Source organism: Ascaphus truei, unplaced genomic scaffold (assembly GCF_040206685.1).
Source record: "Ascaphus truei isolate aAscTru1 unplaced genomic scaffold, aAscTru1.hap1 HAP1_SCAFFOLD_1537, whole genome shotgun sequence".
Lineage (NCBI taxonomy): Eukaryota > Metazoa > Chordata > Amphibia > Anura > Ascaphidae > Ascaphus > Ascaphus truei.
In genome coordinates, this window is record NW_027454425.1 from 54,965 (window position 1) to 79,023 (window position 24,059).

Below are 24,059 nucleotides of genomic sequence, written 5' to 3' on the forward strand. Positions count from 1 at the left end.
AATACCCTGCAGTGCATTTAATGATCCTGAGCGAGGGGAGAGCGCTGTATATGCAGAAATGTGACACTGTTACAGTACAGTACATGCCTATGCGTTTCAACAATTTTCAAATGAGACATACTGTACAGCAGCACAGCACTGCAAATGCATGTATACTTTAAATATGCAAATTTACAATTACTGTGCGCGCACACACAGACTGTGTACTGACGTAGGTTGAACCGCGAAGGTATTAGACTTCCAAGACAACAGCTCGCAAACGCCCCCCTGAGTTTTTACACGGCATTGCAGTATTGTAGACAGCGAGAATAAAATGCTAATATCACGAGCGCGAAAATAACGCAGTTCACTCCGGGCGAAAACGACAAAAACCCGCACCTAGCCGGGATAATCTCAGAACCGTGGATCTAGCCGACTTAAGACTCAGATCGGCCGCCACTGTATATTCTCCAAACTCGATTTAAGAGGGGCCTATACTCTTATTCGAATAAGAGACGGGGATGAATGGAAAACCGCGTTTAACACGCATTCGGGACATTATGAGTATTTAGTGATGTCGTTCGGTCTGTGCAATGCTCCTGCTGTTTTCCAAGCGTTCATGAACGATATCTTCCGGGACGTTTTGGGGATGTTCGTCATCATATATTTGGACGACTTCCTCATTTTCTCTAAGGACTTAGAGGAGCACATTCGCCATACCAAACTGGTACTCTCTAGGCTTCGTGCTAATCGCCTCTACGCAAAAATGGAGAAATGTCTGTTCCATCAGACTTCCACAGCCTTCCTAGGCTATATTATCTCTAACCAAGGCTTTACTATGGATCCCGAGAAATTGAAGTCTGCACTCGATTGGCCCTTGCCGAATTCTCTCAAGGCTGTGCAACGCTTTCTTGGCTTTGCCAATTATTACCGAAAGTTCATTCGTAATTTCTCTACCATCGCCCTGCCTATCACCGCCTTGACCAAGAAGGGTGCTGATCTGACTACTTCGTCTCCCGAAGCCATAGAAGCCTTCGAATTCCTCAAGAAAGCCTTTGTGTCTGCACCCATCCTACGGCATCCAGATACTTCTCTTCCCTTCACGCTAGAAGTTGACGCCTCCGATGTGGGTGCCGGTGCAGTACTCTCTCAGAGGACCTCTCCACAGGAAAAACTCTATCCGTGTGGATTATTTCTCGGAAGTTCTCCTCGGTGGAGAGAAATTACGATGTTGGGAACCGTGAGCTATTGGCCATTAAAATGGCGCTCCATGAATGGAGGCACCTTCTTGAAGGAACCAAGGAACCTATAGCCATCCTAACGATCACAAAAACTTACTGTATATTGAGGGGGCTTGTCGATTAGGATCCCGTCAGGCTCGTTGGGCACTGTTCTTCTCTCGATTCAATTATATCATTTCTTATATTCCCGGCACCAAAAATATTAAGGCTGACGCTCTCTCTCTCGGCAGTTCTCCACGGAGGACGACTCTAACGAATCCTCTGAGACTATTCTTCCCGCCAAATGTATAATTTCCGCCAATAATTTCGATGTGTTGGATGAAATTAATAAAGCCCAGGTTCACATCCCCAGGAGACTTAGGGTGCCAGAGGGATGCTTGTACGCAGCTCCACGTTTTCGCCACAAGATACTACTTTGGGGGCATTCTTCAAGATCGGCCGGTCATCCAGGCTCCAAGAGGACAGCAGATCTTATCAAACGGACCTTTTGGTGGCCTAAGATGAACAAGGACATTTTCAACTTCACCAGTGCTTGTCCGGTCTATGCCCAGAGCAAGTCCGCCCGTCACAAACCCTCTGGTCTCCTCATGCCCCTCCCCATTCCGGAACAACCTTGGAAACATATCTCTATGGACTTTATTGTGGAACTCCCCAATTCTAAAGGGATGAATACCATCCTTGTTGTAGTAGATAGGTTTTCCAAGCATTCACACTTTATACCCCTCAAGGGTCTTCCTAATTCAGCTACTCTGGCCGACATTTTTCTAAAGAAATTTTCAGATTACACGGTGTACCTATTTCAATTGTTTCTGACAGAGGTTCTTAATTCATTTCTAAGTTTTGGCGTGCGTTTTCCCAGAGACTTGGGATTTCTCTTCTATTTTCCTCGGGTTATCACCCTCAGACCAACGGTCAAACGGAGAGAATGAATCAGACCCTGGAGCAGTATTTCACATGTTTAGTCTCCGAGTCTCAATACAACTGGGTGGATCTATTACCTTGGGCCGAGTTTGCCATTAACTCCTTAAAGAATGAGTCTATGCAAGAGTCGCCTTTCTTCATTAATTTTGTTTTCCTCTCTAGCAGTCTTCCCCTCTCCTCCCTCCCCTCTGGTGTTCCCGCAGCGGATTCTCATGTTTTTACTCTTCAAAACTCTTGGAGAAAGATTCTAAAAACCTTACAAACTGCTGTTCAAAGACAAAAGACGAAGGCAGATCGGCGACGTCAAGCGGGCCCAACGTTTAAACCCAGAGACAGAGTTTGGTTATCCTCTAAAAATATAAGGCTCAAGACTCCTTCTCAGTAACTGGCTCCGAGATTCTTGGGTCCTTTTAAGGTCCTCGAGAGGATCAATCCGGTCGCATACCGTCTGGCACTTCCCTCCACCATGAGGAGCCCCTCAGTCTTCCATGTGTCATTACTCAAACCGGTTATCCAAAGTGCTCACTTTCCTGGTCGTCCCCAAAGACCCAACCCTGTCACCATTCAAAGACAACAAGAGTATGAGGTCCACTCCATACTCGATTCCCGTTGGTCCAGAGGCAGATTACAGTTCCTGGTCCATTGGAAGGGTTATGGACCGGAGGAACGTTCCTGGATACCATCACACCACATTCACGCCCAAACGCTCCTTAGGCAGTTTCGCCGGAAGTTCCCTCATAAGCCATGGCAGGATCGTCCGGAGTCCGATCCTCAAGGGGGAGATACTGTGACGGATCGGGGGACTCGCGCTTCCCAGTGTGTCCCCGTCCCCTCTGTTTCCAACGCCTCTAGCCCTCCCTCTTCCCTGCGTCCTCACTCTTTCCCTTCCTTTCCCCGTGGTCGTTCCCCTGCGGCGCGATTGGCATACTCTGACGCGCGTTCTGGTCACGTGCGCATCCTCCGCAGTGTGTGCGCACATTCACGATCACTTGCTTCCCTCTGCAGCCCCCGGCGTGTCTCTATTCCCCCAGCCTCCACATTACCTTGCTCCTCCGCTTTTCCTTCCCTCTCGCCCCCTTTGCCGAGCGCTCCCGCGGCGCTGCGTCCCTCACGCTCTTTGACACGCGCGGTGCGCGCGCATAGTACCCTTACAGAGGGCGCACGCACACGCACCAGTTATCTGCCGTCCAGCTCCGCCCCCCGTGGCTTACAAGCCATATCTCTTAATTATTCCCCTGTCTCCTCCCCTGCTCTCTCAGACCTATCCCTGCAAACATCCACTCAAGCCTCTGCTCCTCCTCTCTCTCCTATTGGTCCCCCTTCCTTTATAACCCCACTCTGCCCTCTGGCTCATTGCTCTGCATAGCTTTCCTGTGACTCCTGTGTGTGCAGTGTCTATGCCTAGCTCCCTTGTCTGTTTCAGCGCTGGTTCCTGTCCCTGATTCTGTTTGGATTCCCTTGGCTTGAACCTGTACTGCTTTGGATTTGACTACTCTGCCTTCTCCTGCCCTTGAACCTTGGCTTACGGACTTCACTACGCTGCCTTCTCCTGCCCTTGAACCTTGGCTTACGGACTTCACTACGCTGCTCTCTCCAACCCTTGAACTCTGGCACACGGACATTACTATCCGATCTCTGGCACCCGGACTTTGCAAGTATACGTTAACCCTTACTCACCAGTCCCGGCAACGCATTACCACACTCCGGGCGCGCCCTCACTGCTGTGGGTGCGTGTTATACCCTTACCCACCTCAGTACTGGGGACTGGCCAGGTCTGCGGGCATACAGGCGTTACAACTAGACACGGGGGGTCCCCACTTCTCAGGCGAATAACTAGACACGGGGGTCCCCACTTCTCAGGCGGATAACTAGACACGGGGGGTCCCCACTTCCCACGTGGATAACTGGACACGGGGGGTCCCCACTTCTCAAGCAGATAACTAGACATAGGGGGTCCCCACTTCTCAGGGGGATAACTAGACACGGGGGTCCCCACTTCTCAGGGGGATAACTAGACACGGGGGTCCCCACTTCTCAGGGGGATAACTAGACACGGGGGGTCCCCACTTCTCAGGCGGATAACTAGACACGGGGTTCCCCACTTCTCAGGCGGATAACTAGGCACAGGGGGTCCCCACTTCTCAGGCGGATAACTAGACACGGGGTTCCCCACTTCTCAGGCGGATAACTAGGCACAGGGGGTCCCCACTTCTCAGGCGGATAACTAGGCACAGGGGGTCCCCACTTCTCAGGCGGATAACTAGGCACAGGGGGTCCCCACTTCTCAGGCGGATAACTAGGCACAGGGGGTCCCCACTTCTCAGGTGGATAACTAGACACAGGGGGTCCCCACTTCTCAGGCGGATAACTAGGCACAGGGGGTCCCCACTTCTCAGGCGGATAACTAGGCACAGGGGGTCCCCACTTCTCAGGCGGATAACTAGGCACAGGGGGTCCCCACTTCTCAGGCGGATAACTAGGCACAGGGGGTCCCCACTTCTCAGGCGGATAACTAGGCACAGGGGGTCCCCACTTCTCAGGCGGATAACTAGGCACAGGGGTCCCCACTTCTCAGGCGGATAACTAGGCACAGGGGGTCCCCACTTCTCAGGCGGATAACTAGGCACAGGGGGTCCCCACTTCTCAGGCGGATAACTAGGCACAGGGGGTCCCCACTTCTCAGGTGGATAACTAGACACAGGGGGTCCCCATTTCCCACACGGATAACTACACACGGAGGTCCCCACTTCTCAGGGGGATAACTAGACACGGGGGTCCCCACTTCTCAGGCGGATAACTAGGCACAGGGGGTCCCCACTTCTCAGGGGGATAATTAGACACGGGGTCCCCACTTCTCACGCAGATATCTAGGCACGGGGGGTCCCCACTTCTCCTGTTCGATGACTGCTGTGGACTCTCCGGCACTGAAAGGGTTAATATCTAGACACTTCCTGCCTTCCATGTAACGGCGCCAGGCGGGAGGAAACTTCCCCGCGTATGACGCTGCTGTGCTCCTGACAAACGGCGCCAGGAGTCTGAACTCCTTTTATTTGCCTGTAATACAGAGACCCCCATCCTCATTAAGCCCCTCCCCCCCCCCCTGGGTATTAGCCTGTTACACGCATAGTGTCTCCACCAGGGAAGGGTTAATTCCTGGTGTAAGGAGACACCCAGTCAGTCCCAGTCTCTCCCTGTGGGTGGGGGAGGAGACACCTGTGGGTAAAGGTGCATTTAGGAGAACCATGGAGGTCTGCTCAGTCCTGCTGCTCGCGCTGCTCCTTCTCGCTGTCCTCTGCTGGAGGGCGACCCGTCCGAAGGGGTTTCCTCCCGGTCCTCCAGCACTGCCCATCGTGGGGAACTTGCTGCAGATAAACTTCACCAATCCCCTGAAGGATCTGCGGGAGGTGAGTGTGTATGTGAGTGGGTGTGCAGGGGGTGAGTATGTGAGTGGGGGTGAGTGGGTGAGTGGGTATGCAGGGGGTGAGTATGTGTGTGCAGGGGGTGAGTATGTATGTGAGTGGGTGTGCAGGGGGTGAGTATGTGAGTATGTGAGTGGGTGTGCAGGGGTGAGTGGATGTGCAGGGGGTGAGTGGGTATGCAGGGGGTGAGTATGTATGTGAGTGGGTGTGCAGGGGTGAGTATGTATGTGAGTGAGTGTGCAGGGGGTGAGTATGTATGTGAGTGAGTGTGCAGGGGGTGAGTATGTATGTGAGTGTGCAGGGGGTGAGTATGTATGTGAGTGTGCAGGGGGTGAGTATGTATGTGAGTGAGTGTGCAGGGGGTGAGTATGTATGTGGGTGAGTATGTATGTGAGTGAGTGTGCAGGGGGTGAGTATGTATGTGAGTGAGTGTGCAGGGGGTGAGTGTGTATGTGAGTGAGTGCAGAGGGTGAGTATGTGAGTGTGGATGTGCAGGTGGTGAGCATGTATGTGAGTGGGTGTGCTGGGAGTTGGTCTGTATGTGACTGGATGTGCGGGAAGTGAATGTGTATGTGAGACAGTGTATGTGAGTAGGTGTGAAGGAGGTGAGTGATGTGAGTGCTGTGTGTGCAGGGGTGAGTGCTATATGTGAGTGGGTGTGCAAGGGTGAGTGGTGTGCTATATGAGTGTGTGTGCAGGGATGAGTGCTATATGTGAGTGGGTGTGTAGAGATGAGTGCTATATGTGAGTGTGTGTGCAGGGGTGAGTGCTGTATGTGAGTGGGTGTGCAGGGGTCAGTGCTGTATGTGAGTGGGTGTGCAATGTGAATGGATTCCGGCAGGGAACGGGTTAGTGTATAACAGACATTTGGAGCCGCTCCTGCGATGCCGTGTGCGTGTGCGTGTGCGTGTGATTAGGATAACGTTGTGTTGTCATCATGACGGTGCAGAGATCGCAATCACAACCTGTCACGTGTAATAAACACACGTCAGATAACGGGGCACACATCCCACCTCACACTGCGTCTCCGGCGCACTTATCCCCTTTAAACCGCTGAGCGACAGTCACAGCGAAAAGCGTGAAACCGCAGGCCGCCATTACAGTGCCACGCGCGACCGAGCCCGTGATGTCACGCGCGCAAAACATGTACTAGGCTGGAGGCGCCCGGGAGGCGTGGTCGGGACGTCACGGGAGCGGCTCGCCCTCATTGGCTGAGCCGCTCATGTGACGCGCCCGTCGCGCGGCAAGAACAAATCCAACGGTATTTTCAAAAACGGCGCTCTTGATCGCGCGCACTGTGTGCGCCTTCATTGCTTTACATTTGTTTGTTCCGGCGGCGCCCGGCATGGCACACGCGTGGCACACGCGTGGCACACGCGTGGCAGCTATACTCGCGGCCTTACTGAGACCTTACTCCCGTGTCAGTTCTCCGAGGTGTACGGGCCGGTGTTCAGCATCTACCTGGGGGGCACGCCGGCTGTGGTGGTCCGAGGAATCCAAGCGCTCAGGGAGGTTCTGGTGCTGAGAGGGTCCGAGTTTGCAGATCGACCTCAGAACCGACTTTCCCGGGTCATCTCCGGGAACAGAGGTAACGCTGAGCAGGGGGGCTCACATATACCCCGCACACGGGACAGGGGGGCTCACATATACCCCGCACACGGGACAGGGGGGCTCACATATACCCCGCACACGGGACAGGGGGGCTCACATATACCCCGCACACGGGACAGGGGGGCTCACATATACCCCGCACACGGGACAGGGGGGCTCACATATACCCCGCACACGGGACAGGGGGGCTCACATATACCCCGCACACAGGACAGGGGGGCTTACATATACCCCGCACACAGGAGAGGGGGGCTTACATATACTCCGCACACGGGACAGGGGGGCTCACATATACTCCGCACATAGGACAGGGGGGCTTACATATACTCCGCACACGGGACAGGGGGGCTCACATATACCCCGCACACAGGACAGGGGGGCTTACATATACCCCACACACAGGACAGGGGGGCTTACATATACCCCGCACACGGGACAGGGGGGCTTACATATACCCCGCACACAGGACAGGGGGGCTTACATATACCCCGCACACAGGACAGGGGGGCTCACATATACCCCGCACACGGGACAGGGGGGCTTACATATACCCCGCACACGGGACAGGGGGGCTTACATATACCCCGCACACAGGAGAGGGGGGCTTACATATACCCCGCACACGGGACAGGGGGGCTCACATATACTCCGCACATAGGACAGGGGGGCTTACATATACTCCGCACACGGGACAGGGGGGCTCACATATACCCCGCACACGGGACAGGGTGGCTTACATATACCCCGCACACAGGACAGGGGGGCTTACATATACCCCGCACACGGGACAGGGGGGCTTACATATACCCCGCACACGGGACAGGGGGGCTTACAAATACCCTGCACATGGGACAGGGGGGCTTACAAATACCCCGCACACGGGACAGGGGGGCTTACATATACCCCGCACACGGGACAGGGGGGTTTACATATACCCCGCACACGGGACAGGGGGGCTTACATATACCCCGCACACGGGACAGGGGGGCTTACATATACCCCGCACACAGGACAGGGGGGCTTACAAATACCCCGCACACGGGACAGGGGGGTTTACATATACCCCGCACACGGGGGGGAGGGGGGGCTCACATATACCCCGCACACGGGGGGGAGGGGGGGCTCACATATACCCCGCACACGGGGGGGAGGGGGGGCTCACATATACCCCGCACACGGGGGGGAGGGGGGGCTCACATATACCCCGCACACGGGACAGGGGGGCTCACATATACCCTGCACACGGGACAGGGGGGTTCACACATATACCCCGCACCCGGGACAGGGGGGGGCTCACATATACCCCGCACACGGGACAGGGGGGGGCTCACATATACCCCGCACACGGGACAGGGGGGGGGGGCTCACATATACCCCGCACACGGGGGGACAAGGGGGGGGGGCTCACATATACCCCGCACACGGGGGGACAAGGGGGGGGGGCTCACATATACCCCGCACACGGGGGGACAGGGGGGGGCTCACATATACCCCGCACACGGGGGGACAGGGGGGGCTCACATATACCCCGCACACGGGGGAGGGGGGGGGGCTCACATATCCCCCGCACACGGGGGAGGGGGGGGTCACATATACCCAGCACACGGGGGAGGGCGGGGGGCTTACAGGTACCCCGCACACGGGAGGTCGCGTGGGGCTTACAGGTACCCCGCACACGGGAGGTCGCGTGGGGCTTACAGGTACCCCGCACACGGGAGGTCATCTCCGGTAACAGAGGTGATATGAGCCGCTGTGAAGTTGAAGAACACAGTTATTGGTTCAGTACATGTGTCTGTCGCTGTGAGAAAACGCTGACCTCTGAAGTGAGAGGACTGAGCAAGTCTGGGTACCCCCCCTGTACCCCTAAACAAGACACTAAGCTGTGTGCATATAATAATGCAGCGGTTACCCCCGTGGGTAGGAGTTATACTCCCAGAGATCAGCGGCTCTTCCCTTCACTGGAGATGTTTGGAGCTCATCCCTTCCCCAGCGCTGGGATAACGGGTTCCCAGCATAGTGTGACCCCCCAGTCTGAGCGCCGGTTTCCCTCCCCAGGGCTGATCATTGTTCCTTACGGACGAGCATGGAAGGAGCACAGACGCTTCACTCTCTCCACCCTCCGGGACATGGGCCTGGGCAAGAGGTCCATGGAGGAGAGAATCCGGGAGGAGAGTACACACCTCATCCAGGCGTTCGGGCAGAAAAAAGGTAACTGTGCCTCGTACATCGGGCAGGGCCAGGGTAACTGTGCCTCGTACATCGGGCAGGGCCAGGGTAACTGTGCCTCGTACATCGGGCTGGGCCAGGGTAACTGTGCCTCGTACATCGGGCAGGGCCAGGGTAACTGTGCCTCGTACATTGGGCAGGGCCAGGGTAACTGTGCCTCGTACACCGGGCAGGACAAGGGTAACTGTGCCTCGTACATCGGGCAGGACCAGCGTAACTGTGCCTCGTACACTGGGCAGGACCAGGGTAACTGTGCCTCGTACATCGGGCAGGGCCAGGGTAACTGTGCCTCGTACATCGGGCAGGACCAGGGTAACTGTGCCTCGTACATCGGGCAGGACCAGCGTAACTGTGACTCGTACACTGGGCAGGACCAGGGTAACTGTGCCTCGTACACCGGGCAGGACCAGGGTAGCTGTGCCTCGTACATCGGGCAGGGCCAGGGTAACTGTGCCTCGTACACCGGGCAGGACCAGCGTAACTGTGCCTCGTACACCGGGCAGGACAAGGGTAACTGTGCCTCGTACACCGGGCAGGACCAGCGTAACTGTGCCTCGTACATCGGGCAGGACCAGGGTAACTGTGCCTCGTACATCGGGCAGGACCAGGGTAACTGTGCCTCGTACATCGGGCAGGACCAGGGTAACTGTGCCTCGTACACCGGGCAGGACCAGGGTAACTGTGCCTCGTACACCGGGCAGGACCAGGGTAACTGTGCCTCGTACACCGGGCAGGACCAGGGTAACTGTGCCTCATACACCGGGCAGGACCAGCGTAACTGTGCCTCGTACACCGGGCAGGACCAGGGTAACTGTGCCTCGTACATCGGGCAGGACCAGGGTAACTGTGCCTCGTACATCGGGCAGGACCAGGGTAACTGTGCCTCGTACACCGGGCAGGACCAGGGTAACTGTGCCTCGTATACTGGGCAGGACCAGGGTAACTGTGCCTCGTACATCGGGCAGGACCAGGGTAACTGTGCCTCGTACATCGGGCAGGACCAGGGTAACTGTGCCTCGTACACCGGGCAGGACCAGGGTAACTGTGCCTCGTACACCGGGCAGGACCAGGGTAACTGTGCCTCGTACACCGGGCAGGACCAGGGTAACTGTGCCTCGTACACCGGGCAGGACCAGGGTAACTGTGCCTCGTACACCGGGCAGGACCAGCGTAACTGTGCCTCGTACACCGGGCAGGACCAGGGTAACTGTGCCTCGTACATCGGGCAGGACCAGGGTAACTGTGCCTCGTACATCGGGCAGGACCAGGGTAACTGTGCCTCGTACACCGGGCAGGACCAGGGTAACTGTGCCTCGTACACCGGGCAGGACCAGGGTAACTGTGCCTCGTACACCGGGCAGGACCAGGGTAACTGTGCCTCGTACATCGGGCAGGGCAAGGGTAACTGTGCCTCATACATCGGGCAGGACCAGGGTAACTGTGCCTCGTACACCAGGCAGGACCAGGGTATCTGTGCCTCGTACATCGGGCAGGGCAAGGGTAACTGTGCCTCATACATCGGGCAGGGCCAGGGTAACTGTGCCTCGTACACCAGGCAGGACCAGCGTAACTGTGCCTCGTACATCGGGCAGGGCAAGGGTAACTGTGCCTCATACATCGGGCAGGGCAAGGGTAACTGTGCCTCATACATCGGGCAGGGCCAGGGTAACTGTGCCTCGTACACTGGGCAGGACCAGGGTAACTGTGCCTCGTACATCGGGCAGGACCAGGGTAACTGTGCCTCGTACACCGGGCAGGGCCAGGGTAACTGTGCCTCGTACATCGGGCAGGACCAGGGTAACTGTGCCTCGTACATCGGGCAGGGCCAGGGTAACTGTGCCTCGTACACCGGGCAGGACCAGGGTAACTGTGCCTCGTACACCGGGCAGGACCAGGGTAACTGTGCCTCGTACACCGGGCAGGACCAGGGTAACTGTGCCTCGTACACCGGGCAGGACCAGCGTAACTGTGCCTCGTACACCGGGCAGGACCAGGGTAACTGTGCCTCGTACACCGGGCAGGACCAGGGTAACTGTGCCTCGTACACCGGGCAGGACCAGGGTAACTGTGCCTCGTACACCGGGCAGGACCAGGGTAACTGTGCCTCGTACACCGGGCAGGACCAGGGTAACTGTGCCTCGTACACCGGGCAGAACCAGGGTAACTGTGCCTCGTACACCAGGCAGGACCAGGGTAACTGTGCCTCGTACACCAGGCAGGACCAGGGTATCTGTGCCTCGTACATCGGGCAGGGCAAGGGTAACTGTGCCTCATACATCGGGCAGGGCCAGGGTAACTGTGCCTCGTACACCAGGCAGGACCAGCGTAACTGTGCCTCGTACATCGGGCAGGGCAAGGGTAACTGTGCCTCATACATCGGGCAGGGCAAGGGTAACTGTGCCTCATACATCGGGCAGGGCCAGGGTAACTGTGCCTCGTACATCGGGCAGGACCAGGGTAACTGTGCCTCGTACATCGGGCAGGACCAGGGTAACTGTGCCTCGTACACCGGGCAGGGCCAGGGTAACTGTGCCTCGTACATCGGGCAGGACCAGGGTAACTGTGCCTCGTACATCGGGCAGGGCCAGGGTAACTGTGCCTCGTACATCGGGCAGGACCAGGGTAACTGTGCCTCATACATCGGGCAGGGCCAGGGTAACTGTGCCTCGTACACCGGGCAGGGCCAGGGTATCTGTGCCTCGTACACCGGGCAGGACAAGGGTAACTGTGCCTCGTACACCGGGCAGGACAAGGGTAACTGTGCCTCGTACACCGGACAGGACCAGCGTAACTGTGCCTCGTACACCGGGCAAGACCAGGGTAACTGTGCCTCGTACACCAGGCAGGACCAGGGTAACTGTGCCTCATACATCGGGCAGGACCAGGGTAACTGTGCCTCGTACATCGGGCAGGGCCAGGGTATCTGTGCCTCGTACATCGGGCAGGGCAAGGGTAACTGTGCCTCATACATCGGGCAGGGCCAGGGTAACTGTGCCTCGTACACCAGGCAGGACCAGGGTAACTGTGCCTCGTACATCGGGCAGGGCCAGGGTAACTGTGCCTCGTACATCGGGCAGGGCCAGGGTAACTGTGCCTCGTACACCGGGCAGGACCAGGGTAACTGTGCCTCGTACATCGGGCAGGGCCAGGGTAACTGTGCCTCGTACACTGGGCAGGACCAGGGTAACTGTGCCTCGTACATCGGGCAGGACCAGGGTAACTGTGCCTCGTACATCGGGCAGGGCCAGGGTAACTGTGCCTCGTACACCAGGCAGGACCAGCGTAACTGTGCCTCGTACATCGGGCAGGGCCAGGGTAACTGTGCCTCGTACATCGGGCAGGGCCAGGGTAACTGTGCCTCGTACACCGGGCAGGACAAGGGTAACTGTGCCTCGTACACCGGGCAGGACCAGCGTAACTGTGCCTCGTACATCGGGCAGGGCCAGGGTAACTGTGCCTCGTACACCGGGCAGGACCAGGGTAACTGTGCCTCGTACACCGGACAGGACAAGGGTAACTGTGCCTCGTACACCGGACAGGACCAGGGTAACTGTGCCTCGTACACCGGGCAGGACAAGGGTAACTGTGCCTCGTACATTGGGCAGGACCAGGGTAACTGTGCCTCGTACACCGGGCAGGACAAGGGTAACTGTGCCTCGTACACCGGGCAGGACAAGGGTAACTGTGCCTCGTACACTGGGCAGGACAAGGGTAACTGTGCCTCGTACATCAGGCAGGGCCAGGGTAACTGTGCCTCGTACACCGGGCAGAACCAGGGTAACTGTGCCTCATACACCGGGCAGGACCAGGGTAACTGTGCCTCGTACATTGGGCAGGACCAGGGTAACTGTGCCTCGTACACCGGGCAGGACCAGGGTAACTGTGCCTCATACATCGGGCAGGACCAGGGTAACTGTGCCTCGTACACTGGGCAGGACCAGGGTAACTGTGCCTCGTACACTGGGCAGGACCAGGGTAACTGTGCCTCGTACATCGGGCAGGACCAGGGTAACTGTGCCTCGTACATCAGGCAGGGCCAGGGTAACTGTGCCTCGTACACCGGGCAGAACCAGGGTAACTGTGCCTCATACACCGGGCAGGACCAGGGTAACTGTGCCTCGTACATTGGGCAGGACCAGGGTAACTGTGCCTCGTACACCGGGCAGGACAAGGGTAACTGTGCCTCGTACACCGGGCAGGACCAGGGTAACTGTGCCTCGTACACCGGGCAGGACCAGGGTAACTGTGCCTCATACATCGGGCAGGACCAGGGTAACTGTGCCTCGTACACTGGGCAGGACCAGGGTAACTGTGCCTCGTACACTGGGCAGGACCAGGGTAACTGTGCCTCGTACATCGGGCAGGACCAGGGTAACTGTGCCTCGTACACCGGGCAGGACCAGGGTAACTGTGCCTCGTACATCGGGCAGGGCCAGGGTAACTGTGCCTCGTACACTGGGCAGGACCAGGGTAACTGTGCCTCGTACACCGGGCAGGACCAGCGTAACTGTGCCTCGTACATCGGGCAGGACCAGCGTAACTGTGCCTCGTACACCGGGCAGGACCAGGGTAACTGTGCCTCGTACATCGGGCAGGGCCAGGGTAACTGTGCCTCGTACACTGGGCAGGACCAGGGTAACTGTGCCTCGTACATCGGGCAGGACCAGGGTAACTGTGCCTCGTACATCGGGCAGGGCCAGGGTAACTGTGCCTCGTACATCGGGCAGGGCCAGGGTAACTGTGCCTCGTACATTGGGCAGGGCCAGGGTAACTGTGCCTCGTACATCGGGCAGGGCCAGGGTAACTGTGCCTCATACACCGGGCAGGACCAGGGTACCTGTGCCTCGTACACCGGGCAGCTAGTACACTTTTTACACTAGCAGCGTGCGGCACACTTTGTACACTAGCAGCTAGTACACTTTATACACTAGCAGCGTGCGGCACACTTTGTACACTAGCAGCTAGTACACTTTATACACTAGCAGCGTGCGGCACACTTTGTACACTAGCAGCTAGTACACTTTATACACTAGCAGCTTGCGGCACACTTTGTACACTAGCAGCTAGTACACTTTATACACTAGCAGCGTGCGGCACACTTTGTACACTAGCAGCTAGTACACTTTATACACTAGCAGCGTGCGGCACACTTTGTACACTAGCAGCTAGTACACTTTATACACTAGCAGCGTGCGGCACACTTTGTACACTAGCAGCTAGTACACTTTATACACTAGCAGCTTGCGGCACACATTGTACACTAGCAGCTAGTACACTTTATACACTAGCAGCGTGCGGCACACTTTGTACACTAGCAGCTAGTACACTTTATACACTAGCAGCGTGCGGCACACTTTGTACACTAGCAGCTAGTACACTTTATACACTAGCAGCGTGCGGCACACTTTGTACACTAGCAGCTAGTACACTTTATACACTAGCAGCGTGCGGCACACTTTGTACACTAGCAGCTAGTACACTTTATACACTAGCAGCGTGCGGCACACTTTGTACACTAGCAGCTAGTACACTTTATACACTAGCAGCGTGCGGCACACTTTGTACACTAGCAGCTAGTACACTTTATACACTAGCAGCTAGTACACTTTATACACTAGCAGCGTGCGGCACACTTTGTACACTAGCAGCTAGTACACTTTATACACTAGCAGCGTGCGGCACACTTTGTACACTAGCAGCTAGTACACTTTATACACTAGCAGCGTGCGGCACACTTTGTACACTAGCAGCTAGTACACTTTATACACTAGCAGCGTGCGGCACACTTTGTACACTAGCAGCTAGTACACTTTATACACTAGCAGCGTGCGGCACATTTTGTACACTAGCAGCTAGTACACTTTATACACTAGCAGCGTGCGGCACACTTTGTACACTAGCAGCTAGTACACTTTATACACTAGCAGCGTGCGGCACACTTTGTACACTAGCAGCTAGTACACTTTATACACTAGCAGCGTGCGGCACACTTTGTACACTAGCAGCTAGTACACTTTATACACTAGCAGCGTGCGGCACACTTTGTACACTAGCAGCTAGTACACTTTATACACTAGCAGCGTGCGGCACACTTTGTACACTAGCAGCTAGTACACTTTATACACTAGCAGCGTGCGGCACACTTTGTACACTAGCAGCTAGTACACTTTATACACTAGCAGCGTGCGGCACACTTTGTACACTAGCAGCTAGTACACTTTATACACTAGCAGCGTGCGGCACACTTTGTACACTAGCAGCTAGTACACTTTATACACTAGCAGCGTGCGGCACATTTTGTACACTAGCAGCTAGTACACTTTATACACTAGCAACGTGCGGCACACTTTGTACACTAGCAGCTAGTACACTTTATACACTAGCAGCGTGCGGCACACTTTGTACACTAGCAGCTAGTACACTTTATACACTAGCAGCGTGCGGCACACTTTGTACACTAGCAGCTAGTACACTTTATACACTAGCAGCGTGCGGCACACTTTGTACACTAGCAGCTAGTACACTTTATACACTAGCAGCGTGCGGCACACTTTGTACACTAGCAGGTAGTACACTTTATACACTAGCAGCTTGCGGCACACTTTGTACACTAGCAGCTAGTACACTTTATACACTAGCAGCGTGCGGCACACTTTGTACACTAGCAGCTAGTACACTTTATACACTAGCAGCGTGCGGCACACTTTGTACACTAGCAGCTAGTACACTTTATACACTAGCAGCGTGCGGCACATTTTGTACACTAGCAGCTAGTACACTTTATACACTAGCAGCGTGCGGCACACTTTGTACACTAGCAGCTAGTACACTTTATACACTAGCAGCGTGCGGCACACTTTGTACACTAGCAGCTAGTACACTTTATACACTAGCAGCTTGCGGCACACTTTGTACACTAGCAGCTAGTACACTTTATACACTAGCAGCGTGCGGCACACTTTGTACACTAGCAGCTAGTACACTTTATACACTAGCAGCGTGCGGCACACTTTGTACACTAGCAGCTAGTACACTTTATACACTAGCAGCTTGCGGCACACTTTGTACACTAGCAGCTAGTACACTTTATACACTAGCAGCGTGCGGCACACTTTGTACACTAGCAGCTAGTACACTTTATACACTAGCAGCTTGCGGCACACTTTGTACACTAGCAGCTAGTACACTTTATACACTAGTAGCGTGCGGCACACTTTGTACACTAGCAGCGTGCAGGGGCACTGTGTACACTAGTAGCGTGCGGGGCACTGTGTACACTAGCAGCGTGCGGGGGCACTGCGTACACAAGCAGCGTGCGGGGGCACTGCGTACACTAGCAGCGTGCGGGGGCACTGCGTGCACTAGCAGCGTGCGGGGGCACTGCGTACACTAGCAGCGTGCGGGGGCACTGCGTACACTAGCAGCGTGCGGGGGCACTGCGTACACTAGCAGCGTGCGGGGGCACTGCGTACACTAGCAGCGTGCGGGGGCACTGCGTACACTAGCAGCGTGCGGGGGCACTGCGTACACTAGCAGCGTGCGGGGGCACTGCGTACACTAGCAGCGTGCGGGGGCACTGCGTACACTAGCAGCGTGCGGGGGCACTGCGTACACTAGCAGCCCGGGGAATGTAATACTGAATACATGTGTCCCCCCCCCCCCCTGCTGCTGGATGTAGTGCGGGGTGAGATTTGTCTCTGTGTGTGTGTGTCTCCCCGCGCTGCTGTGGCATGTCCCCTCGCTGCCGCCACATCTCCCCGCCCCCCCAGTTGGTACATCTCCCTTCGCTGGCGGCACATATTCCCCCCCCCCCCCTCCCGCTTTAAGTATTTTGTATAATTTCGGGGGAACCCCTATCTGGATGACATGTTCGACAGGGGTAAATCACAAAATAGACGTGTAAAGCAGTGGGGGCAATAAATAATAACTAACTCATACTTTTGAATAAACAATGTGTATATATTTTGTAATGATTATGGATTAAACATCACCCCCCTGTATCTCACATCACCCCCCCTACATCTCACATCACCCCCCCTGTATCTCACATCACCCCCCCCCCCCATGGATCGAGCTCTCTCACTCTCACTCTCTGATATACACACACACAGTCTGATACACACACACACTGTAGCTCACATGCAAAGATTACAGAAGAATCAACTCTCCGCGGACACCACGGATCCCCCTCTCCCCCCCACTGACACACTCCCTTAGTAGCCACGCCCCCTCCCTTGGTAGCCACGCCCCCCACCCCCAGCTCTCCCACTAACATTACTGCTGTCCAGCAGAGTGAAACTTAGAATGTCCATAACTTGGGGGGTGAGTGACATTGGTAGCTCAAAATAGTTGCGTTGACCTACAAATCCGCCGCAGAATGTCCAGTGAAAGTGTCGTGGTGCTACGTGGTGCCGTTTGTGAGATATCAATGCTTCTGACATACAAACAAACGGAAAACAGAAATCCAACTTCGAAAAAAAATATATATATATATATATATATATTAGTAATTTTTTGGGTTCGTCAGAGCTTACTGGGTATCTGTGTGTTTATTAAAGCAGAAACACTAATAATGTCTCATGAATGTCCTGTAATTGGCTGCTTGTAAATATAATGTGCAGGGCATTGCCTCCCACTGCAAAGCTTGGGTCATACGCAATGGAAATCCCAATTCTTTGCAGTTAAAATAATATAGTACGGAAACTGTGCAACATCTGGGAATCGCAATTACTTCTTGTTAATGTCATTTCTAATTTAGAGAAAATCACCTATAATTTCATATTACACATCAAGTGTAACCCTTTCCCTGCCAGAGAGGCCTGCAACGCATTGCAATGCAATATACCATTACCATGCATGGCCCTCTGGCAGCCGAGGGGTTAACTGATAACTGCTGGCTGCTCTTATCTCCACGATGTTCAGATACCCGGCTGGACCCTCACACTCTCCTTGATAACGCCGTGTCCAACATCATTTGCTCCATCGTGTTTGGGAGACGCTACGAGTACGATGACCCCACATTCAGATACATCCTGAACATCGTCCATGAAAATATGAAGTTGGCCACGGGGGTTTGGGCACAGGTAGGAGCATCCACGGATATCACACCTGGGTTTGGGTGCAGATAGGAGGATCCATGGATATCACACCTGAGGTTGGGCGCACGCAGGAACATCCATGGACATCACACCTGGGTTTGAGCACAGGTGGGAGCTTCCACTGATATCTCACATGGGTTTGGGTGCAGATAGGAGGATCCATGGATATCACACCTGGGTTTGGGCGCACGTAGGAACATCCATGGACATCACACCTGGGTTTGGGCGCAGGTAGGAGTATCTAATGTATGGATATCATACCTGGGTTTGGGTGCAGGTAGGAGGATCCACGGACTTCACACCCGGGTTTGGGCACAGGTAGGAACATTCATGACCTCACACCTGGGTTTGGGCGCAGGTAGGAACATTCATGGACATCACTCCTGAGATCCTTCCGTCTTCATGCGTCCTATTGTCGCTACCTCACACAACGTAGTTGACACGGCCGTTTTATTAAAGGGACGTCCTGCCGCTGCGTAACACCTACGCAAATATATTACCAGCTCAAAGTAACACAGGTTCACACCCAACCGGAGAGAGGATTTTGCAACAGTTACTATTTTCTAGGAAATACACAATTATCATAATATAATTTCACAATTTTCTAAAGCAGGAGGAATTCAGAAGAAAGTGTTTGATCAGGATGGATAAGTGAAAGGGTGTTTGTATTGACCCCCTGCCTAATATCGTGTAACCGTGTGTGTTTATGAAGCCAGGACTTTGCGCCTCCTGCATTAAATGGGTGACGTCTCTTTAGCTGTCCCTGGATTGCCGCGAGTCCCTCTGTATGTAACGTATTCCCTGCGCTCTTTCAGCTGTACAACGCGTTCCCGTTCGTGCAGTATCTCCCTCTCCCGCACCGGAAGATTTTCCAGAACGTCAAGACAGTTTTCGCGTTCCTGAGAAATATTCTGGAGGAGCACAAGAAAATCCGGGTGCCTGGGGAACCCCGAGATTTTATAGACCGTTACCTGGAGGAGCTGGGCAAGGTGCAGTGTGCGGAGTGCAGCATGCGGTTCTGCCCTGTATTTGTGTCGGGCTCACCCGCTTCTGACCTGTATTTGTGTCGGGCTCACCCGGTTCCGCCCTGTATTTGTGTCGGGCTCACCCGGTTCTATCCTGTATTTGTGTCGGGCTCACCCGGTTCCGCCCTGTATTTGTGTCGGGCTCACCCGGTTCCGCCCTGTATTTGTGTCGGGCTCACCCGGTTCCGCCCTGTAGTTGTGTCGGGCTCACCCGGTTCCGCCCTTTATTTGTAGCAGGAGGAAGAGAATGGGAAGCAGACCTTTGACGAGGAGAACCTGTTCACGTGCGTGTCAGATCTGTTTATAGCTGGGACTGAGACCACGTCCGCCAGCCTGGAGTGGTGCCTTCTCTACATGATGGCATTTCCAGACATCCAAGGTACAATAACCCTGTAATATAATTCGTCCCAATCGGTAGTGACCTCCTTGCATGGCGCTGTGATCCTGGCCTCATGCAGCCGTGCTGTGCCACTGATAATTCCGATTGCTCCCCGTAGGACAGCACTGGAGGAGTTGGGTGACCACTCTGGGTCTACTCTTTCTTTCAGAGAAGTGTCAGCAGGAAATCGATCGAGTTCTGGGAGACCGAGACCGGCTGGATTATGATGACAGAGCGAGCATGCCGTATACACAGGCGGTGCTGCAGGAGGTCCAGCGTTTTGGGAGCATCGTACCGTTGGGCGTGGCTCATGCACCCGTCACAGACACGAAGCTCAATGGCTTTAACATCCCGAAGGTGAGGCCTGTCCCGGGGGAGGGAGGGTCCAGTATGTAGGAGACCTGATCAGCCCTGAGACCCGGAAACTGGTGTGTGATGGACATGGACATGTTGGAGAGAAGCTCGTGGCACAGAAGTGGAAGGGAAGACGATGATTTGTAACCTTTGCCACGGGAGATCTCAGTTGGAGGAATAGATGTCCTTGTCCAGCATCTTCTACCAACCAAGCCAACAGAGGGAAAGCTGTCCCCGTGTAAAGAACATGCGTGTGTCAGAGCGTGTGCACGCCACTAATTTATACACAGGTAACATCCCTGCTGTATTTACAGTGGGATCATGAGGCCTGGTTCACTTTGTGGTAGATTGGTTTAAGGTCCTGGGTGTCCGTGGTCAGACTGATGCTGTACAGGTCCAATCCCGCAGTGGTACCTACTCAGAAACTTAAAGGCAAACCAGATCTTATCTTGCATCAAACGGGCAATGGATGGAAGGGAAGTAAACATAATTATGCCCCTTTACAAAGCATTAGTAAGACCACACCTTGAATATGGAGTACAATTTTGGGCACCAATCCTAAGAAAAGACATTATGGAACTAGAGAGAGTGCAGAGAAGAGCCACTAAATTAATAAAGGGGGTGGACAATCTAACTTATGAGGAGAGGCTAGCTAAAGTAGATTTATTTACATTAGAAAGGAGGCGTCTAAGAGGGGATATGATAACTATATACACATATTCCGGGACAGTACAAGGAGCTTTCAAAATAACTTTATCCCACGGGCAGTACAAAGTACTCGGGGCCATCCCTTAAGGTTGGAGGAAAGGAGATTTCACCAGCAACAAAGGAAAGGGTTTTTTACAGTAAGTTAGTGTGGGATTCATTACCCAGTGAGACTGTGATGGCAGATACAGTAGATACCTTCCAAAAAAAAGTTGGGCATCTGTTTAGAAAGGAAAGCTATACAGGGATATACCAAATAAGTATACATGGGAAGGATGTTGATCCAGGGAGTAATTCAGAGTCTGGAAATAATGTATTTTCCCCCTTATGAGTGTATGAGATATCATTGGATAATGTGTCACTGGGTTTTTTGTTTGCCTTCCTCTGGATCAATATAATGCAAGTACGGATATAGGATAAAGTATCTGTCGTCTAAATTTAGCACAGGTTGAACTTGATGGACGTACGTCTTTTTTTCAACCTCCTCTACTACGTAACTATATAACTATAGTTCTAGCATAGCGCTGCTAGTTTTTACGTAGCGCTTTACAGAGACATTTTGCAGGCACAGGTCCCTGCCCCGTGGAGCTTACAATCTATGTTTTCGGTGTCTGAGGCACCGGGAGATAAAGTGACTTGCTCAAGGTCACAAGGAGTCGACACCGGGAACTGAACCAGGTTGCTCTGCTCCAAACTCAGTGCCAGTCAGTGTCTTTACTCACTGAGCCACTCCTCTCTAAATGTAACTACATGACTATATAACTCTATGTGAATATATAACCCTATGTGACTATATAACTCTGTGACTATATGTAACTATGTAACTTATCATACAGTTGGCGCGCGCACCTCTGCTGCGTCCGTCTTCCTGGGAAGAAGGTGACAGTGTGACTGCTTTTGTTTCTGCCCAGGGGACATTCATCATCACAGACCTGTCTTCTGCTCACTTTGATGAGACGCGCTGGAAATACCCCCATGAGTTCAATCCGGAGAACTTCCTTAGCGAGGAGGGGGAGCTGGTGAAGGCCGAGGCCTTCCTGCCCTTCTCTGCAGGTAGGAGGGGAGGCCGGGGGCAGGGTGAATCTTCCAATTCATGTCGGAAGACGGAAAACAGCCGTCGTGATATTCCTTACATGCAGGAAATCCTTTGAGATGTGATACAATCACAGAGAATGTGACGTGGCCCCGGGATAAACCAGCAGCGTTTAATTGTACCGAGTATCTGTATACTGTACATTCTTAGGATGCTCAGTATCGATACGCATCTACTAGGTACAGAGTATCATCGCTATGCGTCCCCTAGGTGTCAATGCTGCACGCCCTCTAGATATAGGGTATCTTTATATGTTCTATACATACTGTTTGGAGAGAGACCAGCGTTCTGCCCGTCACAGCGACTCCCTCCGTACAGAAACATTTATCGCCGGTCGGTCACGTTTCGGGGGAACAGAAGGGCTGAGGTATAACGCAGAATTCCCTTTGGAGAGATTTTGTGCCTGTAGAAGCCGGAAAGTTTGTTGATATTCATGTTTATTTTCCAACGAGTGTACAGAGCCAAATATCTCTCCCTGAGTCCCAAATATGTCGGTTAGGGGAGACGCTAGATCACTGCGGTTCGGATGGGTTCTGAAGCATAAAAGACCAGGGAAGAATTCCAGCCCCGGCGGGAAGAAAAAACCTTTTACTGGTGTAACACATATTTCTCCCCCCCATATAACTATATAGGGACCATGTGGGGAAATCTACATATGTTACAGTGTGGTGTAATACCTGATAGGCTCACAGGAGGCCTGAACCTCCGCCACTGGGAGCCTGGGGTGTATCCTGGAACGTATGCTTACAGCGCCTCCACCTGTGCAGGGATTCAAGGTGTATACAATGACCCCTTACACAGGACCCACAAATAGGAAACACATACAATGAAGTATATATAAAACAGTTTACTATATGTAACTAAAGAATAACCATCACAATATAACATTACAGTAATGTCACCCTGTAACCTGGCCTCACGAGGCCGCAACCCCACCACATATACTCAAAGTCCCAATAGTCCAGCAACCCACCCACTAGGCGTGATCAGCGTCTGCAAGTAAACCGATATGTAGGGTACAGTTGGTGCACTTGTAGAAATACCTGCCCGGGGCTCCTGCACCCGGGTACAGCAAACAATAGGAAAGGACCCATCTGCGTCCAGCGCTGAATCCGCAGCAATGGCGTCCTCTTCCAATTCAGATAGTCTCTATCTTGAGTGATGTAGGTCTGATCCCAGACCGCACTTGTCACACAGCTCCCTCCTTGTCAGAGCACGCAGCAATGCAGCTGTCTCCCTGACTAAGCTACTGCTAAAAGGGCAAAGTCCCTACCTTAGGGCCTTCCCTACAGCAGCTACACATCTACTGGTGAGTTGGGCCTAGCTGGGGCTTAGGGGGTAACCTGGCCTAGTTTAGGAGCCACTTGCTCCCTACACAACTTCCCCTACCTTATCCCAGCTCCAACTAACTCATGTGCTTCACTGTTTGCTTCCTGAGTCCGCACACAACAATGTATCCAAATGCAGCATGAGAATCTGTAAGCCTTAGTGGCTGCCTGGCTGCATGTGATCTGGGGTGAAAGGGCAGTCCACAGAGGCTGCTGGGAGTTGTAGTCCACTCAGGACCTCTTTAACATTGGGGCCGCGTGCGTGATATGTAATGGCCGCCACTACTCTCCACTGAGACTGCACAACTCTGTAATGGCCGCCGCATCGCCCTAACTGTGCATGCGCAACTTCTAGTGGTCCCTGCACAACGGAGCGCCACCTGCGACCTGCCTCCCTCTCTGCAATGGCCGCCGAATCGCGTCTGCGCAACCCTCCGCGCATGCTTGGACACAACCAAGATGGCGGCGCTCTGCCTCCGTCATCACCAGGAGCCCCCGGCGACGCACTCGCCCCCGCAGCTTCCTGACATACCGCAGGGGTCCCCGCTACTCCGCGCAGGTGAGGGGGGCCAGGGGAGACCCTACCACACTGGTATTAAATTCCTTCTGGGTTTTATGACATTTGTTTCCCATAAATGCTTAGGGTGCCTACCCCGAGGATTACTTACCCTCACCTACAG

General features: G+C 54.1%; 1 protein-coding gene across 2 annotated transcripts; it reads left to right on the forward strand.

The window, feature by feature from the left end:
* The first annotated feature begins 5,284 nt into the window (after positions 1-5,284).
* Positions 5,285-22,142, forward strand: LOC142476239 (cytochrome P450 2J6-like). Of its 2 annotated transcripts, none has more exons than XM_075581724.1 (8): positions 5,285-5,545; positions 6,986-7,148; positions 9,227-9,379; positions 18,320-18,480; positions 19,311-19,484; positions 19,758-19,899; positions 20,069-20,256; positions 21,870-22,142. In XM_075581724.1, exons 1-8 carry the CDS (start codon positions 5,384-5,386, stop codon positions 22,107-22,109), a joined length of 1,383 nt encoding a protein of 460 aa, XP_075437839.1. In that variant the 5' UTR covers positions 5,285-5,383; the 3' UTR covers positions 22,110-22,142. The 2 variants fall into 2 exon arrangements, with proteins under 2 accessions (XP_075437839.1, XP_075437838.1); XM_075581723.1 differs by having other exon boundaries at positions 5,290-5,545; positions 19,755-19,899.
* Positions 22,143-24,059: the final 1,917 nt, after the last annotated feature.

What these genes read in the sequence shown, in the direction of transcription:
- LOC142476239 (XM_075581723.1), top strand. Translation starts at nt 5,384, where the DNA reads ATGGAGGTCTGCTCAGTCCTGCTGCTCGCGCTGCTCCTTCTCGCTGTC. An exon ending in CCCTGAAGGATCTGCGGGAG is followed by an intron (nt 5,546 to 6,985) that starts GTGAGTGTGTAT and finishes CTCCCGTGTCAG; the next exon opens with TTCTCCGAGGTGTACGGGCC. An exon ending in ACCTGGAGGAGCTGGGCAAG is followed by an intron (nt 19,485 to 19,754) that starts GTGCAGTGTGCG and finishes CTTTATTTGTAG; the next exon opens with CAGGAGGAAGAGAATGGGAA.